The sequence below is a fragment of the Anarhichas minor genome, unplaced genomic scaffold (assembly GCF_050575085.1).
Source record: "Anarhichas minor isolate MPS153535 unplaced genomic scaffold, ASM5057508v1 ptg000045l, whole genome shotgun sequence".
Lineage (NCBI taxonomy): Eukaryota > Metazoa > Chordata > Actinopteri > Perciformes > Anarhichadidae > Anarhichas > Anarhichas minor.
This window is the reverse complement of record NW_027466491.1, coordinates 9,788,333-9,812,425: the sequence shown is the minus strand read 5'-3', so window position 1 is coordinate 9,812,425 and position 24,093 is coordinate 9,788,333. Positions and strand designations below refer to the sequence as shown.

General features: G+C 41.6%; 1 protein-coding gene across 1 annotated transcript in view; it reads left to right on the top strand.

The window, feature by feature from the left end:
- Positions 1-1,639: 1,639 nt before the first annotated feature.
- The window catches only part of abcc9 (ATP-binding cassette, sub-family C (CFTR/MRP), member 9), a 40,413-nt gene continuing 17,959 nt past the window's right edge, over positions 1,640-24,093 (top strand). The window contains exons 1-21 of the mRNA XM_076111691.1: positions 1,640-1,928; positions 3,558-3,605; positions 4,733-4,794; positions 4,887-5,049; positions 7,529-7,670; positions 7,763-7,884; positions 8,058-8,224; positions 8,415-8,516; positions 8,706-8,846; positions 8,962-9,159; positions 11,730-11,891; positions 12,143-12,298; positions 12,383-12,517; positions 12,626-12,788; positions 13,008-13,048; positions 13,185-13,330; positions 13,608-13,716; positions 16,314-16,421; positions 18,876-18,948; positions 20,632-20,737; positions 21,489-21,527. Of these exons, the coding sequence (XP_075967806.1) occupies positions 4,792-4,794; positions 4,887-5,049; positions 7,529-7,670; positions 7,763-7,884; positions 8,058-8,224; positions 8,415-8,516; positions 8,706-8,846; positions 8,962-9,159; positions 11,730-11,891; positions 12,143-12,298; positions 12,383-12,517; positions 12,626-12,788; positions 13,008-13,048; positions 13,185-13,330; positions 13,608-13,716; positions 16,314-16,421; positions 18,876-18,948; positions 20,632-20,737; positions 21,489-21,527 (2,276 nt within the window). The 5' untranslated portion in view covers positions 1,640-1,928; positions 3,558-3,605; positions 4,733-4,791. The remainder of the gene's footprint in view (positions 1,929-3,557; positions 3,606-4,732; positions 4,795-4,886; positions 5,050-7,528; positions 7,671-7,762; positions 7,885-8,057; positions 8,225-8,414; positions 8,517-8,705; positions 8,847-8,961; positions 9,160-11,729; positions 11,892-12,142; positions 12,299-12,382; positions 12,518-12,625; positions 12,789-13,007; positions 13,049-13,184; positions 13,331-13,607; positions 13,717-16,313; positions 16,422-18,875; positions 18,949-20,631; positions 20,738-21,488; positions 21,528-24,093) is intronic.

Below are 24,093 nucleotides of genomic sequence, written 5' to 3'. Positions count from 1 at the left end.
TTAAAGTTTTATATAAATAAATCTTCTTAAATTGGTTTTATTCATGCCGAATATAGGCACACATTTGACTGATTTGATAAAAAGCATTAAACTCCCCTTCTACCATATTAATGTGTCTACACGTGTAAAGACTTTACATTCTTTGGTTTGTGAATGGAGGTTTGGTTCCCTCTCAGCGGGGATGACTGGATCAAGAATCACCTTGTAGGTGGTTCTGCACGACACGTGAAAGACACTACAGTGGTTTATTATAGCTCCTGGGATTCCCGCGTGCATGAGTCGCATCATGCTGTTATTACATGAAATCAGCATGAATAACTGTCATTACTGTCGACGGCCAGGGCTTTGTTCGCCTCAGTGCGCCCCGATCCAAGGTCCTCTCTCCAACGTGTGAAAGCCAAACAAAGCGGGTTCCACGTGTGAATCCTCTCAGATCCAGCTTTTAGATTATGGGGGAAATAACAGCAATGCAATCAGGTTATAGACTGTAAATAATGTAATTAAATTAAATGTATTTTGTATAGCCCACAATACACATATGACATCCTCTGTCCCAGGACTGTGGAGCCCATTTCTGCCACTGTGATGAAAAAATAAAGATCCTTTAAGTCATTATAATGACAAACTATCTCACAATTATGACTTATCATCTCATAATTATGACAAAGCATCTACGCATGAATATTAAAATCACCTACAATAATTACGCGGTACACTATAACGAATATAATTGGCTGTAGTGTTCTCCAGGTTGGGTGTGAAAGATTAAGAACAAGGCTTTCAAGATAATCCTTGATTACAGCAGCAAAATGGAAAGTGCAAACAAACAAAACAAACAAACAAACAAGAGACAAAGGTAGAAAAACAAGATAAAAACAAGTATAATACATACAGAATCATACAGTAATGGTACAATAAATAAGTAAAACACGTGAAAACCAACAAACACTAAAACATGCTATAGTCGGACTGAATGGTTGTTTGTATTGCACATGAATGAATGAATGAATGAGGACAGTCTATGTAGAGAGTGTTTACACCGGTGGAAGTCCACCACCAGCTCTTTGGTTTCCCCCGAGTTGATGTGGAGGTGGTTCCGCTGGCACCGGCCCACAAAGTCCTGGTTCAGGTCTCTGTATTCCCCGTCATCCCCGTCCGTGATGAGGCCGACCGCTGCAGAGTCGTCTGAGAGCTTTGGCAGGTGTCAGTTAGAGGAGTTGTGTGTGAAGGGTGAAGAGGATATACAATACAGAGTGCATGGGTGCAGACGATGGGGGTTGGAGGACTGGATGGGGGGATGGGAGGATGACTGATCAAATCTGATAAGTAAAGAACCCCACAGGCCAGACATGGTTTTGAGGCCCCTCCAGACCACACTGATGTTCTTCTGCTGCAACTGATCCTCCATCTTTATCCGATATCATACTATTTCTAACAGGCTCCAGTCAAAGATGGCTGCCACTCCACCTCCTCGGCCGGTGACATATTCTTTATGACACAGCCAGGTTTAAGAAAGACAAGATAAATCAATTTGATTATCTGATATTAAATCATTTACTAATACTTTAGATGACAGAGATCTGATATTTAACATTTAATTATCCTGTTATTGCGTTGGTGGTGTTAACTTTTATTGGGTTATTTTGTACAACTCTTCTGTTTACTTTTGATTTAATTAATTGAATTGGCCGTGGGGCATACATGGTCTCTACAGCAGGGGTGTCAAGGGCCCAGGGCCCAGTACTGGCCCGCCAAAGGGACCAATCCGGCCCTCTGAATGACTAGAACATTGCAGAGATGTGATTCATTTAAATTTAGAGAGAGAGGGAGACAGAGAGAGAGAGAGAGAGATGAATGCCGTCTCTCCTAATAAGACCAGAGGAATAACTGAACACGTGACACAACGAGCACGACAGAGAGCAGCAGAGGTAGAGAGTGAAGCTAGCTGCTAAGCTAAAGTACGCTAGCTAACGTTAGCAGAACGCGTAAACAAATGTCGGATAAAGCGAGAAGTCGGTAAAAGATGGAGAGAAAGCGATGCGTGGTTAAATGGTTATATGTACAGCAGGTAGTTAGCCGCGTGTGCTGAAGAATATCACACTATTAACTGGGTTTAGCTGGAGCGGCGAAAAATAAGCTGTCAGATAACAGATAGGCAGGTAACCGGAAGTAAGGCAACCGGAAGTGAGACAATACTCTTACCGTAGCACGTCAAGCATATTCCGACGTATTCAATTTATTAATATTAATATTGAAATATTAATACATGTTGTTGCTGAAGCACTGTTTATTCTTTTAAGAATAATCGCATTATATTTCATATTTATTTAGTGTTGAAAAAGGATCAGAAATCTGTTTTATTAAGTTTTCAGACATGCAAATTACTTCATAATATGATCAGACTGTAAGGTGATATTACTGGCTGCTTGTTTATAAACTGTATGTGTGTAACTGACATGTCAGTTGGCTTTCTAGGATGCCAATAATGAACCGCCTTCTCACCGCTAGACTGGTCCAAGTGTGAAAATCTGATCTGGGAACGCTTTATCAAGTTTGCTGAATTTATGCATACTTATACCGGAACTTTTGAAGTCTATACCTTCAAAATAAATGCAGCTATTTTTATCACAAGGGGATTCAGACAAATTGATCAACAAAAAACGCAAGAGAAGAGCAACATCTAATAGAAATGTAATTTTATAATATATAGATATTTGAATTGGGTGAATTGAAGTGAAGATGAGTGTAAAACCAAATAAAAATACTTTCTATTAGTATAATAACACTGCCCAATATAAACCTGGATAATGAAATTAATAATTATGTAATAAATAACAAATGAGGAGAACACAAGGGCATGAAATAATGCATGAAGTTACCCAGGATGTGCAAAATGTCAAAAAGCTGACAAGGCCATTACAAAACAGGCAAAGTACCCCGACCCTCAGGGGCCCCAAAGCCCTCAGGTCTCCTATAATGTATAGTTAATGGTTGTATTGATTACTTGAAAAGGAAATGGACTCTCAAGCCCTGTTTTGTAGAGGGGCTCTACACCTTTAATACCTTTAATATTTAATTTGATATAATGCTTACATGGCTCATACAGTTTACATAAATACACTTGCATTTAACCAGACTAAACTGAGGAACACAGGAGGCTTATTATTGGCTTGCAGCTCACTTTTTGCTTGTTAGTGTTTTTTTTGTGAATTAATGCATCATTTGTTGTCTTTTTACATTTCTTAGAGTATTTGATGGTGCTTAAATCTATAATACCATACTATTTATTGTATATTATGCCTAATCTGTGGGAAAAATACATTTGTTGAAGTCATTATACTTTGATTCTTTTATTTTGAAGGTTTTCACCGGAAGCCTTGTGTCATACTCGGTGTAACTTGACACCGTTGGCAGAGACGGGCAGCAGTAACATGCAGAGCAGCTGATGCAGTGCGGGGGCTAAAAATATTCAACTTTTTACACTTCTGCTCTCACTGTATTCTTCTTTCTTTTCTCTGTTTGTGTTCTTTCTTTCTTTCCTTTTCTTTTAAATCCAGACATCCGGAATGAAACGTTGTCATTAAGGATTATTACTTTTCTTCGAGGTAAGAGCTGTTTGCTGTTTATGAGTTTTTTGGTGTGCAAATGAGCTTTTTAAATGTTAGTTAAAGCTGTATTTATTATTTTTAAAATGATGGGGTTTGATAAACAGGGCTGTAGTTTAACACAGGTGTTGTTTTTGGAGGTTTATTTACTTGTCAGTGAGCCATTAAATCAGAGTTAAAGGGATATTCATATGGAAAAAAATAATTATTCACAAAAATAAGCAAAGAAAAGGACAGAAATTCAAAGTTATACTCGGGAAATATTGTGTTTTCTTATTGTGGAGAACAGCACTTGTAATTAGCTTCAATTCTGACAGTTTTAGTGGAAGCCAATGGTGCCAAATTTAAAAGTTTGACAAAAAGTTTGATAGAAATAACCATTTATATATTTCCCCACTTAAAATATCAAAACAATGGACAGAAATTCGAAGATATACTCGAGAACAGCACTTGTAAGTAGCTTCAATTCTGACCGTTTTAGTTGAAGCCAATGGTGCCACATTTTTGACAAAAATTTCGATAGAAATATCTCAAACCACGTCTGCACCATTTATATATTCCCCCACTAAAATGTCTGTAAAGCCAGTTTGTCCAAAAAATTTCTTCACAATTGGCACCAAAATGCCCCAAACAAAGATGGCCGCAAGGTGCAGCCATTGGTGGCCATCTTTGTTTTTGGTTTGGAATGGAGACAAAATGTTAGAAGGTATAAATTAAAAAAGATCTGCTATACTGTATGTTTAAGGAAATGTTTGAATAAGGCAACAAATAAAAGGTATTAAAAACAAACATTCCTAAACTTTATAACTTTATAAAGCAATCATTTAAGAACTTTAAAGCTCATCGTACGATTGTTTTAAGCCTTAAAAGTTGTCAGTGAGTGAAGCCGACTCAGATAACCAAAACCTGAGTCTGTTGAAACTGAAGCCATGGCGTCACGACAACTTTTAATGACATTCTTCTAATGACATTCTTCTAACAGTAAAGCACCATGAGCCAGGAGCCATGTAGCTGTGGCCCTGAAATAGCTCTCATGTCTTGCATTTATGTTTCTCTGTGTGTGTGTGTGTGTGTGTGTGTGTGTGTGTGTGTGTGTGTGTGACATGCCACGAAAATGTCTGACGTAGTCTCCAAGGATCAAACCAAAGCACCGCTAGTGACGCTAACGGCTAACTGTTCAAAGACAATGGTAAAACATGAGATACTACAACACACAATACAGTTTTTGTTCTCTATTTTGGGCGTTTTAGAACCGTTCTGATTGTTGTTTTTTGCGTGCAGCAGTCGGGCGGTGGCATGGCCTTGTCGTTCTGCGGCGACGACCAGGACATCAACTCCTACAGCGTGAAGGACGGCATGCTCAACAATGGCTGCTTCGTGGACGCTCTCAACCTGGTTCCCCATGTCTTCCTGCTCTTCATCACCTTCCCCATCCTCTTCATCGGTAGGTTATGGAGCTTGACAGACACACACACACACACACATACACACACACATTACATTAATTCCAAGGTACTGTCTCTGTATATTGGCCATTTATATCTACTTAAGCCTCTTAAGGCTTCATCTTCTCTGCTGGAAATGTTCCAGAAATCTCTGCAGCAGTCGGGACAGAAATAATCCTGTGAAGATTACTGGACTTTGATTTTTGTTGAGATTGTTTGACACTAAATGTGTTAAATACTTCTTATAGTGGAACACCTACTGTGATGGACTAGTCACCTATCCAGGGTCTAAGAGCTCCTGCTTCTTGAATGTGTGAATATGTGAGTGAGTGTTTCATACGGTAACGTCTCTGCTCTCACGATCAATCACCTGATCCACTTCCTCAGTACGTAAAGAAAGCAATATTTTTCAAATGTGGTGTTTCAGTCCTATGTTTGTTGGGTGTTTACACACTTTGATGCATATTTCATAAGAGCAGCGCAGCAGCTTTAGAGTGTGATGATCAGCAGTAGAGTCGTACATGTACAGAGTAGGTTTCAGTCTCATCTCGTCTTGTTGTAGTTCAGCAGGACAAACATGGCGGTGAGTCTTCTCTAGTGAAGCCATCAGATCACTCGCTTAAGTTCATATTCAAGTGTTTATTTACTGACTCAATCCTCTTCATCCCCTGTAGCACAAAGGGCCACAATGAGCTGCTTCCACATCATCGATCACGTGTCGAACCTCGACCCAAATATAAGGTCATGTCGTCTGAGTTATTTTTGTTCGTCCTGGAAGAGTCCGTCCCAGCACAATGTCTGGAAGGCACTCGACTCAGAGACCACTGCCTTGTTTTTCAGGAAAGCTGTGTTTGCTTTTAGTGTTTTTTTTGTGGTCTTGTTGGGTCAGAAGATGCAACAAACCTTCTCATGCATCAACAATAAGACTGACTCCACACTGGTTTTATAAACAGGAGATAGACTTTATTATTTGGACTTCTAGATGTTGAGGTGTTGGGAAAACGCACCCTGAACTTCCCCTCATCGTGCTTTCCTTTTAGCAAATAGCTTGTGCAAAAAGACAAATGTTATGTCAGTGAGTTGTATTTAATCAACGTTTAATTTCTCTCATTTTTAATTGTATTCTCAGCCGACAAAAGCTGATTAAAGATCTCAGTTGAATCTTTGAACATAGTTACTAACAAATATTAAAATCTGAACATAAGTGGGTTTGAAATGATTTAAATGTGACACAATGATATCAAACACCAACCTCTAAAGACACAGACGGTGAGGAGTGAATGAGGGATTGACTCCCCTCTGAGTGGTGTTACAATAATCTGTTACTCAGAGCAGATGTGTTTGGTGATATTAACTTTCTCTCGCTCACACATTTTAAAGTCTCTTTCTCATCACCAGTGAACACTAAGCAGCTTTGAAGAGCAGTTCAGATGCAATTAGAGCAACAGTCCAGAGATCCAGTGGAGGCCGGACCGTAAAACAAACGGCAAGCAGACGGGAAACAACAGATACATATAAACAAATACGTATTTTAGAATATTTATTGCTGAGGTTAGGGTTATGTATTCAGTTCAGTTGTGTAATAATTCAATGAACATATTTGCTTTGTTTTGTACCCATTTAAATATTTGTATATATGTGTGTGTGTGTTTGTGTGTGTGTGTGTGTGTGTGTGTGTGTGTGTGTACAGTAGTTTATGGGAATAGTTCTGACCACAAAGCCTTCAGCCGGTTCCCCGAGGACTCACTAATTGAAGCTTCCTGGTTCTAGTTTATGCTCTCCGTCCCCTGAGCCTCCATCAAGGCTGCGGTCCATTTAGTTAAGAGCAGAAACAAACCTCACGAAAACAAACTATCAAATAAAACTCTGTGCTACTGAGCTCCCATAGTTAAACTGACACACACACTTTCATGAAGCGTGTGTGTGTTTAGAGTGGATTAGTCAACAAAAAACTAATCTGTAACTGGATCTGGGTCTGTCCACGGTGGACCGGTCTCTGCTGGAGGATCTGGGTCTGTCCACGGTGGACCGGTCTCTGCTGGAGGATCTGGGTCTGTCCACGGTGGACCGGTCTCTGCTGGAGTCTGAGCTGAAGGAGTTTCTGGTGAACCTGCATGAGTTCATCTGGTTTCACCAGAATCCGACCCGGTGGCTCCGATGACGAGCATTAAGAGTAACTCTATAGAAACAGACCATCTTCTCTCTGATGGTCTCTTTACTGATGGAGGTCTGATAGAGGACCAGGACTAAACTGAGACTGGTTCAGGACCAGGTAAAAGGTCCTCACAGTGACTTTAACTAGATTTTCAAGCAAAAATGTCAACTTTTTGCTGGTTTAAACATCTTGAACGTCTTCTTTTCCCTCACGTTTCCCTTTTCGTTGAGTTCAGATTCATCATGTCTCTCTCTCTCTCTCTCTCTCTCTCTCTCTCTCTCTCTCTCTCTCCCTGTCTGTGTGTCTCTCTGTCTATCCGTCAGGTTGGGGCAGTCAGAGCTCCAAGGTCCAGATCCATCACAACACATGGCTTCATTTCCCCGGACACAACATGAGATGGATCCTCACCTTCTCGCTGCTATTCGTCCACGTCTGCGAGTTCGCAGAGGGCATCGTCTCCAACAAGTGAGACAAAAACAATATATTTTCTGTTGTCATACAAGTGAAATAGTCATTTGAATATGTGAATTATGTCCTGTGTTTACTTCATGCTGTAGGGGGATGAGTACCAACCACCTCCATCTCTTCATGCCAGCCTTCATGGGTTTCATAGCAGCCACAACGTCTGTGGTTTACTACCACAACATAGAGACATCCAACTTCCCCAAACTGCTGCTTGGTGAGACTCAACACTGGTTAATCATCATTCCCAGCTTTTAATAGACTGGACATTTTTTGGTTTGTGTACCTTGAAAGTGCTTGAGTTTTACTCTTAAAAAGACTCTCATCACAACAAAAAGCAGCAATGAAACCGTCAATATGACGCTATACCACGTTTCTATTTCCCCACAGTCCTGTTCATCTACTGGGTGTTGGCGTTCATCACAAAGTCCATTAAGCTGTGGAAGTTTGCAGAGCACTATGTTGGACCGCAGCACCTGAGGTTCTGCATCACGGCCCTGTTAGTGGTGCTGTACGGACTGCTGATGGGCGTGGAGATCAACGTGATAAGAGTCAGGGTGAGGACCCATAAGTCATCCAGCATCAGTGAATAAATAACCTTTAAGGTGTTTAGTGCAGGAAGTATGTGAAACAAAACTAAACACATTTATATTTTCTAATAACTGTATTTAACTTTTCTCCAAATAGGATAAATGGTGACTGAAGACTACGTCTAATTCTGATTTTGTCTCTTTCTCTTCCTCGTAGAAATACGTGTTCTTTGCCAACCCCCAAAAGGTGAAACCTCCAGAAGATCTGCAGGATTTGGGGGTTCGCTTTCTGCAGCCGTTTGTCAACCTGCTGTCCAAGGTAGACCGAAACACACTGCGATTTAAAAAAAAAAAATGAACAGTTATTGATATTCATGATCAGGATAGATCAAATTTACCCAATTCAATTTTTTAGGCCACAAGTAAGAAGTTAGACAGTGTCTGTTCATGTTCAGGTCTCATAATCAATACTTTGCAGTGGAGTAAATGACGGATTGCATATTTTTAGTCGACATATTGGTGGATGAATCCTCTCATCATGGGAGCCCATAAGAGGCCCATCGAGCTGAAGAAGATCGGCAAGCTGCCCATCGCCATGCGAGCACTCACCAACTACCTTCAGCTCAAAGACGCCTACGAGGACCAGAGGGTGAGCTGATGGACTCCCTAACCCGATTTGACACTAATGCAGTGTGGGTTTCCTGCTGCTGACAGTGTCCGAAGACAAACCTATTTACTCTCTTCCGTCCATCAACTCTCGACAGACGGCTGAGGATCCGAACCGCGCCCCGTCCATCTGGCGCTCCATGTATCGAGCGTTCGGCCGCCCCATCCTGCTCAGCAGCACCTTCCGCTACCTGGCCGACCTGCTGGGCTTCGCCGGGCCGCTCTGCATCTCCGGCATCGTGAAGTACCTGAACAACAGCAGCGTCGGCCCGACGGCAAAAGAAATCGAGGCCAATGTGAGTACGAGCCAGTGAGGCGAGTCGGTGTGTGAGTGTGGGTGTGAGGTTCAATTTGAGCAAGTGAAAGGCTTTAATACTGCTACTCAATCAACATATCCTAATACAACAGTTCGTGTGATATCTAATGTATCTCATTTTTCGAATGTTTTCCTACAAAAGCGTAAATTTCCCCTCATTACATGAATACGATCTTTTCAAAATAAACTTCCGTCTTCACAGGAAACTCAGGATTTAGGGAACAAAACTAGTTAGTTAGGTTTAGGAAAAGATTGCCGTTTGGGTTAAAATAATCACGGAAGTTACGTGAGAAAAACAGGAATATTGACTTTTTGTCTCGCATGGGGATCGAACAGCGGTCTCCTGGCTGAAAGATTGCTGGTTGTTCGATTAGTGGTCTTTATACCTCTTTGTTCAAGATTCAAGAAACATTTTTGTGTGATAACTACAAAATTATGATGCATAGTCTTTCGTAGAAATCGCTGCGAATGCTGGATGAGAGCAGCTTGACTCAAATCCTCCTGCTTCTTAAAAGACAAGATGTTTATAAAGGTGGACAACATGACTCCCGGTGTGAGGGGAACACGGTGGTTTGGCAACTCTGTTTGCGAGTCAAGAGTGACGTGACAGTCGGGTTCGATTCCCGTAAAAAAATAACTTCCTGTTAAACTTTAATGGCTTGGAGGTCTTCCAGAGAGAGAGAGATAGAAGATTATATTACTCATCCGTGAAGACAAATCAAAGACCGTAAGTAGGTTGTGACACACATGAAGTGCGCTGTATTTCAGTAGTATAAGCCGGAGTAATTGATAGCGGGGGGGGGACTGTGACTACGATGTGAAAGGTTAAACGTCGTTCATTAATTCCCCTTCAGAGAAATCTCTTTGGAAGTTCCGAAGCCGTCAACGCGACCAAACTCTGCTTACATAAGATCATTTTATTAAAAGTTCAAATTAGTGAGTCGTCTACACACACGCACACACACACACACACACACACACACACACACACACACACACACACATAGTGTCGCTGCTTGTTGGAGATGTTGGGTGGTCGAGCCGACCAATGAATGACTCACTCCCGGTGTGATGTCACCGAGGGCGTTGGTCTCAGCCATCATGTCGCCACCAGTACGTGTGAACGACGCCGTGTCTGACGTGGTTGTGTTTCTGTAAATGTCATTACACACACACACACACACACACACACACGCAATACTTTTATACATGTGAGGAATGACGTAATACACTCCCTAATCCTGGCAACTACATACCTTCAACCTAAAACCAAGTCTTAACCTTCTAAAAGCACTGAAGAACAGATATTTTACTTTCAAAAATGTCCTCAGTCTCCAAAAGATGTCCCCACTTTCTAAGAGTACAAGAACACACGTGCAGAATCTAGTATACAGTGACATTAGAATGAATCAATGCACACGTATTAGTGGTGCAACGGATCATCAAACTCACAAACTCCACCAGTGACACTAACTTTAACTTTAAACACTTCATTGAATATCTGCACAAAATATTGACTTTATTTCAGATGTATCAGGACCAAACTTGTAACTATTCCACCACAATAACACAGAACATTAGTATCCAGCCACGATGGCACAGTGGAGAGGATGTAGCCGCCGCTGAGAGAAAGCAGACACTTCTTACAGACGCTCCAGCTGGCGAAGGAAGCGACGCTGGCACAGCTGATCACAGACATCGACTCCTCTTAAATCCATCTCGGCCTCCTCCAAAGATCACGACACAGACAGAGGTGGTAGCAGAGGCAGAGCAGACGCGCTCTTGTGATGGGAGTGTATTATCGTTGAGTCCATTTGGCTGGATGTTGTTATAGTGGATGTTGAATGGGAGACGTAGTCGCGTCTGTTCCTGCCTATTAAAGTGGGTGTAATGGGCAGCGGAGATAAAGAGCAGAGCAGCGCTGCATGTCTGAGTGACATGGAAAATTCCCCACTCACCTCACACTCAATACAGAGGCAAGGTCTGCTGAGCATCACACTGAGCTTTTTGGTGTGTGTGTGTGTGTGTGTGTGTGTGTGTGTGTGTGTGTGTGTGTGTGTGTGTGTGTGTGTGTGTGTGTGTGTGTGTGTGTGTGTGTGTGTAGAAAAGAACAAAAAACAAGAAAGATATGAAAAAATACTATAAAATATGTTCAAGAAACATAAATAAAGAAGAGAGAAAAATGCAATAAAATACAATAAAAAAATACAATAAACACAAATATAGAATAAAAAAAATTACAATTAAAATATAAAATATATATTTCCAAATAATCTGAATTAAAAAAGAAAGAGTTGTGCATATTCATAAAGTCCTCCGATCACAGTATGTATGTAGATTTCTACTGTACAGTTGGGCATTTTAACATGGAGGTCTATGGGGATTGACTCGCTTCTGGAGCCTCAACTGGCCATTTGAGGAACTGCAGTTTTTTAGCTGACTAGTAACATCCAATCATATTCACACAGGTGGTTCTCTTGATACCTGTTTGACCTGCATGCAACCGTTCAGGAAGAACTTCACGTATCTTGTGTGTTTGCTTCGTTGCAGACGCATTTGGGCGTGTACTTCATGCCGTCCATTGAGCTGCTGAAGGACACCTCCGTCCTGGCTGTGCTTCTCTTCCTGGCTCTGATCCTGCAGAGGACCTTCCTGCAGGCCTCGTACTACGTCACCATTGAAACCGGCATCAACCTGCGGGGAGCCCTGCTGGTGAGTGAAACATCATTTAGGGTCGGACGTTTTGTTTCGATGTAAATAATAAATATAAGCTTTTATTGACAAGTACGGATAAATAGAGAAGAGCAAAACATAACCGATTGAAAAGTATAAGAATAGAAATATAAGTTTACTTTGCATCTACTGTAGTAATACGCTGACTATGTAGAAGTACCTCGTTATACCGAGCTTCAAAACATCCCTTTAACATTAATCCTGTTTACATGTCTTATTTCTTTAACTAGGCGATGATTTACAACAAAATGCTGCGTCTGTCCACCTCCAACATGTCTATGGGGGAGATGACGCTGGGGCAGATCAACAACCTGGTGGCTATCGAGACCAACCAGCTGATGTGGTTCCTCTTCCTCTGCCCCAACCTGTGGGCCATGCCTGTGCAGGTGGGTTGAAGAGGGCACCTCCTTCACATTTCTGGCCATGTCTTAATCTTCCGCAGTGAAGACTTCTCTCTTCTGTCTCTGCAGATCGTGATGGGAGTGATCCTGCTCTACTATTTGTTGGGCTGCAGTGCGTTGGTTGGAGCATCGGTCATAGTCCTGCTGGCTCCGGTCCAGTACCTCATCGCTACAAAGCTGGCAGACACGCAGAAAAGCTCACTAGTAAGCAGGACGCTTGCTTTGAAATGCATCGTATTCCCTCCAGATGTTCTGTTTTTCTTTAAATAACAGAACTTCATGATGTGAATCCACATTACGTTTTGTCCTCAGGAACACTCGACGGAGCGTCTGAAGAAGACCACAGAGATCTTGAAGGGCATAAAGTTGCTGAAGCTGTACGCCTGGGAGAACATCTTCTGTGGCAGCGTGGAGGACACCAGAGGCAAAGAGCTCACCAGCCTCAAGACCTTCGCCTTCTACACATCCATGTCCAGTAAGATCAAAACAGAAACCTCTAACCTCATTTTGAATTATGTCGATTGCATTCGTTTGTGTTTGCAGGAAAAAGATTCCTCAGTCTTCATCTAATGACCCCCTGCGGGTCTCGGGGACTCATTACATTTAATACGTATCAACATAGCTGATGAAGCACTTTTAGCCGATATAAATATGCACACAGCTTTAATACAACCTGCTTTCTCTCCCTGTGCAGTTTTCATGAATGCTGCTATTCCCATTGCTGCCGTTCTCGCGGTAAGAACATTTTAACACACTGGTCTACAACTCCTCTAAACGTTCTATGTGCTGGTTTCCCCCCCACTTTCCCACTATGATATGATTTATCAATGTCAACGAGGGTTACTTAAAAATTTACAATCTTGTCTCGTAGACGTTTGTGACGTATTACTTCTGGACTGGGAACACCGTTCCCGCTCCTGCTGAGGCCTTCGCAGCTCTGGCGTTGTTCCACATCCTGGTCACGCCTCTCTTCCTGCTCTCCACTGTGGTCCGATTCGCCGTCAAGGCGCTGTTCAGGTGAGTGGTAGTGTTCAGTGTTATTGCAATGAGATCACTGGTGACTTGTAATGCTGCTTTGGCTGAGAGGGAGATAAGGGGGGAGGTGGACTGGACTAAAGAAAGGAAGACACACTAGATGTGGCTCCTGAGGTAAATCTAATTAAAGGAGCATGGAGGAAATCTGACAGCAGTGAAGAAACTCTAAACTCCTGAGAGATTACTGGTGTTGGTATCATCACAATCACACATATTCATGTGTGTGTGTGTGTGTGTGTGTGTGTGTGTGTGTTCACAGCGTCCAGAAGCTCGGCGAGTTTCTTCAGAGTGACGAAATTGGAGACGACAGCTGGAGAAACGGAGACATGCCAGTTTCCATGGAAGCAGGAAAGAAACACATGGGGGGGGTGAGCGTTAATGAAACACGTTTTTTAATAGCGAGGCCGGATTCATTCTGTTGAATGCCAATTTCAGGGCTGAAGTCTGCAGATGCAGCAACAATGATGGAGACAAATGTCCGATAGATGGTGGCAGGTCTACATGAAGGTGAAGCCACCGAACAGTTCTATTTAAATGATGAAGATTTATCCACATTTCTCCTAAAGACGTAAGGTTCTAACCAAGATGAGATTGGTGACGTGGCGAAGCAGCGTGGGATCGTGGGAGTTGTTCCTCCGGTGGTCATCGTTCAGGAGGTTCTTACCACAGAGGTCTCCTCCTCTGATTCAAACACTGAATGAAGCAGCTTCAGGTCAAAAATCTGTGTTTCTTCGACGCTGTTCGGAGGACGCAGGACGTCCTGGAGGAGCTGAGAGCCGAGCTAACGCTAACGCTTAGCTCAGGTTGTTTCTCTGATAACTTAAGATCCAGACGTCAGACGACTAAAATCCTACCAACCAACTGAGATTATTTGCTCAACAGCATCAGGAAGTCAATTTCTGAGTCCCATTAAATGACTTCTGAGTAATGAAGAGCTTCAAACGGCCCAACATCCAAACATTTATCCCGTATTTAAAACAGATGTCGTTAACAAAGCACACTGAAGAGACGTCTCTAATGTGTTGAGTGTAGCAGCCAGAGCTTCCTCGTGGATCAGTGAGGTGTGCCAGACGACTCCGCACACATTCCTTCCATGCTGGTCCAGGTAACGTGTGTCCTTTCCAGGACCGGTTGCTATTAACAGGGTGTCGAGGGACGTTGCGTAACATCGTCCCCGCTGGTCCCAATGAGCAGATCCTCCCACAGATATTCACGTATTTATACTGCGACGAGCAGCAGGGCGTCCAAAATCTGTGGCTTTAGTTTAATATTTAAGTAATAAAAAGACAAAGCTTTTGTTATTTCTTCATTCTGGTTTTATAGAAAAGGTTTGTAGAAGAGGAACCTTTTTAAATGTGCATGTGGCCCTTATTCACCTCAGTTATAGCCTACATTAAATCATTAAAATACATTTACAAACCAACGTAATTTAATGAGATTAGAAGTCTTAATAGTTACAAAAATAAATGGTCATACTACGATGGTACGGTTGTAATTTAATAAGAATAGAGTCATTATATTTCAAGACAAAAGTAGTATTGTTACGACAATAAATGTGTAATTTAATGAAATAAAGTCAAAATATTTCAAGAAAAATGTTATATTACGATAATATAGTTGTAATAAATGATAATATAGTATATTTCAAGAATAAAAATCCTAATATTATAATAGTAAAGTTATAATTTACTGAGAATAAAGTCATAATATATATTTATGTGTATATATATGTATGTATATGTATATATATATATTGACAGAACACGGAACACAAACAAACACAAGCTGAATATTTAAACATCGATGTAATCATAGAGCAGAATTCTCTCTATGATTTAGAGTGATCTTGACATTTACTGTTACTTAACTCCGATTGTACGTCGTGTTATTTCCTCAGGACTAATGTTGTGTTTTACAGAACATCAGCAGCCAGTGAGCTGCAGCCCAGACTTTAATCCGTCTGTCTGAGGTTTCAGCCGACTGAGTCGCATGAGGACTATTAAGTTCCAGAGGGATTAACGCTGTTTGTGTCTGAAACGGACCGTCGGAGCACAGAGCCGAGTGACTCGCAGAACTCTGGAGGTTTAATGGTTTTGGTTTTGAAAGCCCCATCTTGTTGCAGCTGCATTATGTTCCTTTCTAATATTCATGGTCTCCAGAGGATGATTGCTCGTGCAAATCTAGCGGACAGAAATCGTTCCAAAACGCGAGCGCTTTGGATGACGTTGAGGACTTTTAAATGAGTGTTTACCAACTGCAATCGCCAAAATCCCTCTCGTTCTGCTTTTAAAGGATTAATCAAAGTGTCTTGAGAACCTTCTGAACTTCCCTTCACCGTTGTTTTACCACAAGGCACATTTTCCACTTATGAAATCAATATTCATGCTCCTCAGTGGATGGGGAAATGATTTATACTATTTATTCAAATTGTTAACCTTAAAACTGGTTCAGTTTGTTCCTCCCAACACTCTGGATGTAGTTTCAGCCTTAAATGCTCGTCAAAAGACCAGTGACTGTTGTTTGCGTCGCTGCAAATTGGAGTGCGATGCCTCGTCAGATTATCCAACAATAACGTGCATCAGTGCTGCATCAAAGCAGCAATGTTAGTACATCCCGTTACATGCTTCAGTTGCCTTATTGCAACAAGCGTGCAGCACCTCTTAGTGATGTCGGTGCAAATAAAACTAAGCGTGAAGCCTCTGATGCGCAGTATGTTTGCATGTGAACTGTGGTGTGATAGAAAGAACAGAATAACGTGCCAGCAGTGGCATTGAACCCTAAGGTTCAACATCCTCTCGGCTTATATCTGAGGGAACCCCCGCACTTCTTCTTCTTCTCCCCAAGGAACTAAAGTGGATGCGGGAAAGTCTTCAAGATTGTTGAACGCTAACTTCAAATCTCTCTCTCTCTCTCTCTCTCTCTCTCTCTCTCTCTCTCTCTTCTCTCTTTCAATATCCCCCTCAAGACCAAAGCCATCAACAGGAAGCAGCCGATGCGCTACCAGATGGACAACTACGAGCAGCCGACCAGGCGGCAGATGAGACCCTCTGAGACGGAGGATGTGGCCGTGAAGGTCAGGGTGAAAGTTGACGAAGTTGGGGAATGATTGAACGGGGGGGGGGGGGGGGGGTTAGGGACAGAAAGAGGGCATGAACTCTCTAAGACACCAAGGACAGAGCTACTAGTGTCCAAGGTTCAGAAGATGTTACACTTTTTAGTCTTTTGTTAAGGATTAAGAGAAGAATCTCCTCATTAGCAGGACGCTCTGTGCTCTAGTCTTACAGAACAATGTGTTCCCCCCTTTTGTCCTGACGTCAGACTAATAAACGTCCACGAGGCTTTATTTCTATATTCGATGGGTAGAGGCGGCACATTCAGCAGCGATGAACTCAGCTTTCCAAACTGCTGCCTGGAACTTTAACTGATAAAGTTTAAGGAGACCTTTGGGGATAGAAGAGGAGGCAGTCAACAGAAATAGATCATTATAGAGATGATTTCATCTGTTACGGATTTTAAACAAAGAATAGACTTTTAAAATTGATTTTCATCAAGATTTTATCAATTTTTACACCATTTGCTGCCATTTTTTATAGTCTTTTTTTAGTGACAGTAAAGACATGATAAAGTGTGCCCCTTATAATAAAGAGAATTACCTTAGATTCCACTAAATCATCATTAATATCGATACACAGGCCAAGTCATGTCAACAAACACACGTTCAGATGTGTTTTGAACGAGATTTAATAAGATATATATATATATATATATATATATATATATAAAGCAAAGTCTTACTAACGTGGATCAGTATTGATCTGACGGTACACATCAATCCCTCTACTGATATTTATATTTATTATAAAACCAGCTCAAGGACGTCATCACTCACACGTAGGAGCTGCTCCCTCATTTATTTAACGCTGTCAACAGCTGTTTCATATCTTCACTGTTTGTACATCCATGGGTCATTTGTGGGTGCGTGGGGTCATACATGTGACTCGTGTGTGTGTGTGTGTGTGTGTGTGTGTGTGTGTGTGTGTGTGTGTACTCTCTGTCCTCTCAGGATGTGTAGGATTCACACGAGAATTCGTTGCCCCTTAAAGGGCCTCGTGATTGGGTCCAACATGTTCTCAGCCTCTCTGTGAAGGCTGCTCTTCCTGTCTCATCCCTGCGGAGCGACGCTACCGACCAGACGCTGGTCCGCAAATGAGAGAGAGAGAGAGAGAGAGAGAGAGAGAGAGAGAGAGAGAGCGAGAGCTTGGTTTTCCATACTCACGGATGTATCAGCTAATCCATTTAAGTATTTAATGATCATTTTTTTTCAGGGTTGCACAATGAAATGTTAATCTATATAATAATAAAATCATTTTTCTTATACTATAAATTACACGGGCAAAAGTATGTAGAAACCAAAAATCATGGAGATTAATGTGGCGCCATTTATAAGACCATATTTTCATATTTCACTCCCCATTGAACATATCTCCTCTCCACGTCCGCTCTCTTTCCCTCCCGTCTTCTTCTTGATCGTATCTGTTCTTGCTTCCCTTTTTCACGGCTTTTGACAAACTTTATTGTTCTGTCTCAGCGGCCATGACACTTTGTTCATCAGTTGATTGAAGTATGATGCTGGCAACAGATAGCTGTGCTCAAAGAGCTTCTGCATTTTAAGACTCACCTGAAATAGATTTGAGTGTAACCCCTCACGTCTAAACCCCTGAAACAAACTGAAACATGAGTTTGCTTACAAAGGAACAAAGATGATTTAATGCCTTTTGGGATCCGTGTCATGGGGAGAAAGGAGCCGTGGAGGAAAAGCTGGGGGGATAAAATAAACATAAAATAAACAAATAAATGCAACGGATGGGAGGAATGTAAACAAAGTCGTAGCAGGAAGCAGGGTGATAGATCGCCGAGCAGGGATTAGATATGAAGTCCTGTGACATGTTGCTCTGATCTCCTTCCTTTAACATGTAATGCTGTGACAGCACTGTGGATCATAAACGTTCGTTGTCAGTGAAGCTAGAATATCTGACTTCATTCTTGCAATAAAACTTTGCAGCCTCGAAAACAAACTACCCAACGAAGAGGACACAACGTCATTCTGTTGCAGGAAAGTCCCGAGCTACTGTCCATTTCTGAGAGCAAATATTTCCTTTGGTTTAGATTTGTTTACGTCCTCTCGGCTGTCAAACAAACTGACTAAGTGGATTCCTTCCTTCCCTTTTTCTGCTGATGGATTCATCTTTATACACACAGAAATCAAACACTGCTTCTAGACTTTCACTGGTTATTAATAACGTTTTTCAAACTCTGGGTCAGGACATAAAATGGGTCATTTACTCTGGTGGCTCGACATGTAGTCGTGTGTCACACAATGAGACATCCACTGCAACGAATAAAGGAACCCACATGAGTAGGATTTGTAGTTTATTGGATCTTTCCTCAATCTTGTCACATGTTCAGTGTAACGCCTCCATGCTTCAGCAGAGACATTTTTGCATTGATTGTCTCTGTTTTTCTGTAGGTGAGCAATGGATTCTTCTCGTGGGGAAGCAACCTGTCCACGCTGTCAGACATCAACATCCGCATCCCCACAGGTAAGACACGTCTCTCACCTGATATCTGGCTCTAAATAAAGAATCTGTCGCCAACGGAACAAGATATAGATTTGTAGTCCGTGTAGTATTTGACAAATCATGTTCAAGCAGCTTTTGGTTGAAACAGTCTGTGTGGAGGGCAAAAAGAGGCGGAACGTATCGGCCGAAAATCGTCCGACGATGGTTGATCTTGAAATTTATCTTGTAAACTACTCGTGAAACAATCCTGTCGTAGACGTCGTCTCTCAACTACAACTCCATTGTCACGTCTCACGTTGCTAATTGGACTTTAAACAATGTCCAGCGAAGTCTTGCAAACTTGCAGGAAAACATCTATATAATCGGACTTGCAGCCAGAGGAGTCGCCCCCTGCTGGCCATTAGAGAGAATGCAGGTTTAAGGCACTTCCGCATTGGTATCAGAGGTTGCCGCCTGGCATTAATGCAGTGTCGACTAGTTTAGTCTAAAAATGTAGTTTAAAATATGTTTCTTAATGTTGGTAATTGTGACAAAGCCGATGTCCGTGTCCAATAGAGTCATCTCATCTCATCCAAACAAACTCAGACTTCATAGAGGCCCCAGAGTGTAGTGTTTCTATGTAATCGTAGAAGCACAAGAAGCTGCTCTCTTCTGGTGTTACCCAAAAGTTAAGGACCTCCAGTATGAAGAGAACCCTGCCTATGAATTAGAGTTGCCATGTGTTCAACTACTTTTATGACTTTCTACTCTGTCAGTGGGCTACAAGGTGAATTTCACGCCGTGAGAACTCTCTTAGAATGTGAACGAACCGAGCAGACCTGCTGAGAGACAGTCACAGTAGTGCTGCAGCGATGCCACTTAAATACCAGGTCTCAGGAGGCCGGGTCATGTTGAAGCGAATGCCAACAGATGGTCCGTGTAGTATATCACACACACACACACACACTTTCATCATCCCCTGGGGAGTGAATGACAGAGTTAACTATCACAGTCATGCTTCTGCTCAGACAAACAGGATTTGTTCTGCAAAGTTCTGGTGTTACTTAAAGTGAGAGTAGTTTGTTTGTTTCTGTTTGTGAATCAAGTCTTTTTTGGCTGTTTCTGACGTCTTCAAGGGACTATTTTAGAGTGCGGACTTGTGTTCGAGCTGCAGTGCTGATGGTTAAATTTAGGGGAAACAGGAATGTGAAGGAGTGAAGTCATTCGAGGGATTGAATTTCAAGGATTTGTATGTGTGTGTTTGTTTTCTTTAAGAACCAACATCAGGAATCTGTTTGTGCTTATCTTGAGTGTGTGAAGTGGAACGAAGGACTTTTTTCCACCTCAAACCTTCGTGTTTTACCAGAACGATTAGTCAGCGTTGTGTTGTTGTAGAGAGACATCAGTCTGTATCGGGGTTACTCAACCTTTTCTGACCCGTGACCCCACTTTTAGATAAAAAAGGAAATTCTCACGACCCCAATGTGCATTTATCAAGTTATCATATTCATTTCAGTACGACATTATCATGCATTGTGTTTTTACAAGCATGCATGCAACACTTACAAATTACAAGATTATAGATAATAAGTCAAGTTTGAATCTTCTGTATAAGGATTAGATATCAGGGGGACCCAAACCAGGAAGTTCTCAAACTCTGCGATATGTATTTTATAAAGAAGACGACGCCGACGACGTCGTTCTCAACCTTTTCTCTCTGTTCAGGTCAGCTGACTATGATTGTGGGCCAGGTGGGTTGTGGGAAATCCTCCCTGCTGCTGGCCATGCTGGGCGAGATGCAGAACATCGACGGAAGAGTCTTCTGGAGCAAGTAAGACATCACGACAACACTTTGTGGAGCAAAGTATTTCATGTGCAACAATCTTCTCTGATATTACTAAAGACCCGAACCAGCTGTGGGCGTCGACATGAACAGTAGATTTATTACCTTTTATTGTGTGTTTACCCCACACGATTAGAGGATAATACAACGGTAACGTGTGTCTTTAAAGGGATAGTTCAGATGTTTAGTTGTTGTCTTTGCTCATTTCACCTCTCAGAACACGTTAGTTGCTGGTCTACCGCTGCCTCCATCGGTTAGTTATGTTGTTATTTTTCATCTGTGAATCAGGTGGAAAAAACCCTAAATTTCTCCAAGAACGCTAAACGCAATGTACGTATATAGTGTGTAAGTCCTAGTTAAGACGTAGGTGTTGGTGGTGCGCTTCAGCTCCTTGTGGCCAGAATGAGTATTACAACAACAGATACTTAAAGTCCTGTTTTTAAGTCTTAAGCACAGGACATCCGTAGAAACTAGATTGAGACATTTTGGTCCCATTTTTTCTTTCCAGACTTTCAGTTTCGGTTACATTTCTTTCTCACAGGAAGTCTGAATGTCTGTCAGACGTCTCTGCTTTGTCTGTAGTTTACATTCCAGGGCTGCACACTAACCTTTGCAGTGTGTGTGTTTGCACATCTGTGCCTCTGTTTATGTGACTGCACACACATATATATGTGTGTGTGTGTGTGTGTGTGTGTGTGTGGTTTCTTTCTCTTTACCTCCTGCCTTCTTGCCGTATCAGGCTGCCTGATTATGAGCCGGTCCACGAGGGGAACATCAGGTACTTTCTCTCTGGTCCCTTCTCTCTGAAACATAATCATTTACACCGACTGTAAACATTCATATTTACTCTTCATCCATTTGTCTCATTAACGGGGCCTTACGTCACGTTTAAGTAGCTTAATGCGCTTGTATTGCCAGCAGGGAAGTGCAGCATAATAACCCAGAACTGATGGAAAGAGTCAGAAGAAAGGCGCTGTGTGGACACAGGCCCAAAGCACTTTAATAGTCAGGAATACACCCAGAGGTTTACCGCAAGAGCTGCACAGCGTACATGTTTTTATTTCTGTTTAAAATCTAAATATCTCAAGACTCTGTGAAGGCCTACTGAATGTATTTAATCCTTTTAACCCCGGGCTTAATTATCACACACACCCTCGTGCTCATGAAATATGAGACGATGTCGAAGAAGCCACTAAACCTAATTACCACAGACAGACAGTGACCGCATCACTTACACGGCTCCTCTTTTCTGGGTGGGAGGGTTCATTTGATTAACAGCTGGCAGGGAGAGACATCTTCATTATCTGGTGTTTTGGCATGAAAACACATCTGTCTTCCTCCCTCTGTCCTCTCTTTCCATGTTTCCTGTGTCTCTCTCCGTGTTTTATGACATACTTCCACTCGTGAACTCAAACATACACACAGTTGATTGCCGTACACTCGTTCTAACACAGTGACGTGACTTTGACAGTTGGTCAGGGACGGAGGAGTGTGACGAAGACATCAGGAGGTAGACCTTCTTCCTCCCGTCTCCTGCTTCCTGTTTCAGACCTGCAGTGATCCCCCCCCCCCCCCCCCCCCCCATCTGATTTAACTCCATTTCCTCCGTCTTTACTCCGTCAGAAGAAAGTTCTGCACTCAAAGTTCTGTCTTGCAGTATTTCAGGCTGTGTTGTTCATGGACACACACATACAGACTACATTAGCACTCTTATAGTAGTATATAAGTAGTTTTTGTAGTTTTCTGGGTTTTTCCAGGGTACATGGTATTTAATTTTTTACCTTTACTAATATTATGCTTATTATAAAAAGTATAATAATATGAATAATGAATATGCAATACAATAAACTATTCATATAGCACCTATTTCATACACAAAATGCAGCTCAAAACGCTTTAAAAAACAAAAATGTAACGATTAAAAGAATGTATAATGCATACATTTCAAAATAAGAGGAAAGTAAAATAATAAACAGAATAAAAAAAGATTTTTTAGTCTTTATACAGAATGTATGAAGAATGTTACTCCTCTGTAAGTCAGAAAAAGAGATGACGAACTCCAAAATGTGTCGGGCGATCTTGGAAAAGAAAACAGGAAGGCAATGCAACCCCTCCAAAATAAAAGGACAATTATCATTTATTATTATTAATATTGTGGCTAAATCATAAAAAAGCCAACATGTTTTTACCACTGTAGGTCTTCATCTTTCCTTCATTGTTGTAACTTCTTCTTGTATGTGTGTGTGTGTGTGTGTGTGTGTGTGTGTGTGTGTGTGTGTGTGTGTGTGTGTGTGTGTGTGTGTTCAGGAACGACTGCTTCAGCCTTTAGAGTATCTTCTGCTCATCGCTCTTCTTCTCCCGTTGAGATGATTTTTGTTTTCTTTGCGTCCTCTGATCCCATTTTTGTGCTTTTAATGCTGGGAGTCAAACAAACACGCTCTGCTAATAAAGACGTGTTATTTATACACACCAATAGATAGAGATATATACACCTCAAATATGTTTTTATACTTTGTATTCTTTACTTTTTGACTGGGGGAAATACAAACATGCATGACACATGCAGGTATTTTTATATAATAATACATATTACACTGTGAAAGAAAGAGTTTATGCATTTTATTGTTTGCTCCTCATGAACACATTTGTCTTCTTTATTTCTCTATGTCTGTAGTTGTTCGCTCAGATGTGAAACAACTCTTTAATAATAATGTTAATTAGTGGTTTTACGGTTTGTGTTTCTTATTGAAGTGATAAAGGATAAAACAATTCATTCTGGATTAAAGGGAAATGTCAAATACAAAATAACAGTTTGCATAACAATCTTATTTTACACGTTAGAATACTTTAAGATCTAAAGAACAGCTGAGAGTCTCAGCAGGTTCTCATCACATCCGACTCCCAGCAGAGCGCTGCAGTTGTTGTCGTATTGTTTCTACTTGTTGGTGTTTTGTATTCGTGTTTGTGCTGCTCGTGTTGTTGTTGATTTTGCAGCTCATCATTAACCCGATCCATTTTTCTCCTTCATTTCTGACAAATTATTCCTCGTGTTGTGGTGGAGTTTGATATGATCCTCGCTCTCGTCCTCCCTTTTTTTTTTAATGTTTGGGTGTCTCATTTATAAAGCTGGTTAGAACAGGAGTACTGATCTGATATCAGCTCTCCTCATAAATAGTTTTCAAGCAACGGATGGAAGTCGGAGCCTCTCGGTATCGTGTGACTCTTGTCATGTTTCAGGATGGAGGTGATGGGTAGAAATACTGAAAGAGGAAATAGATGTTGACACGAATAAACAGCTACAGCACATAAAAGCAGCACACAAAACTGAATAATAAAAAAGAGTG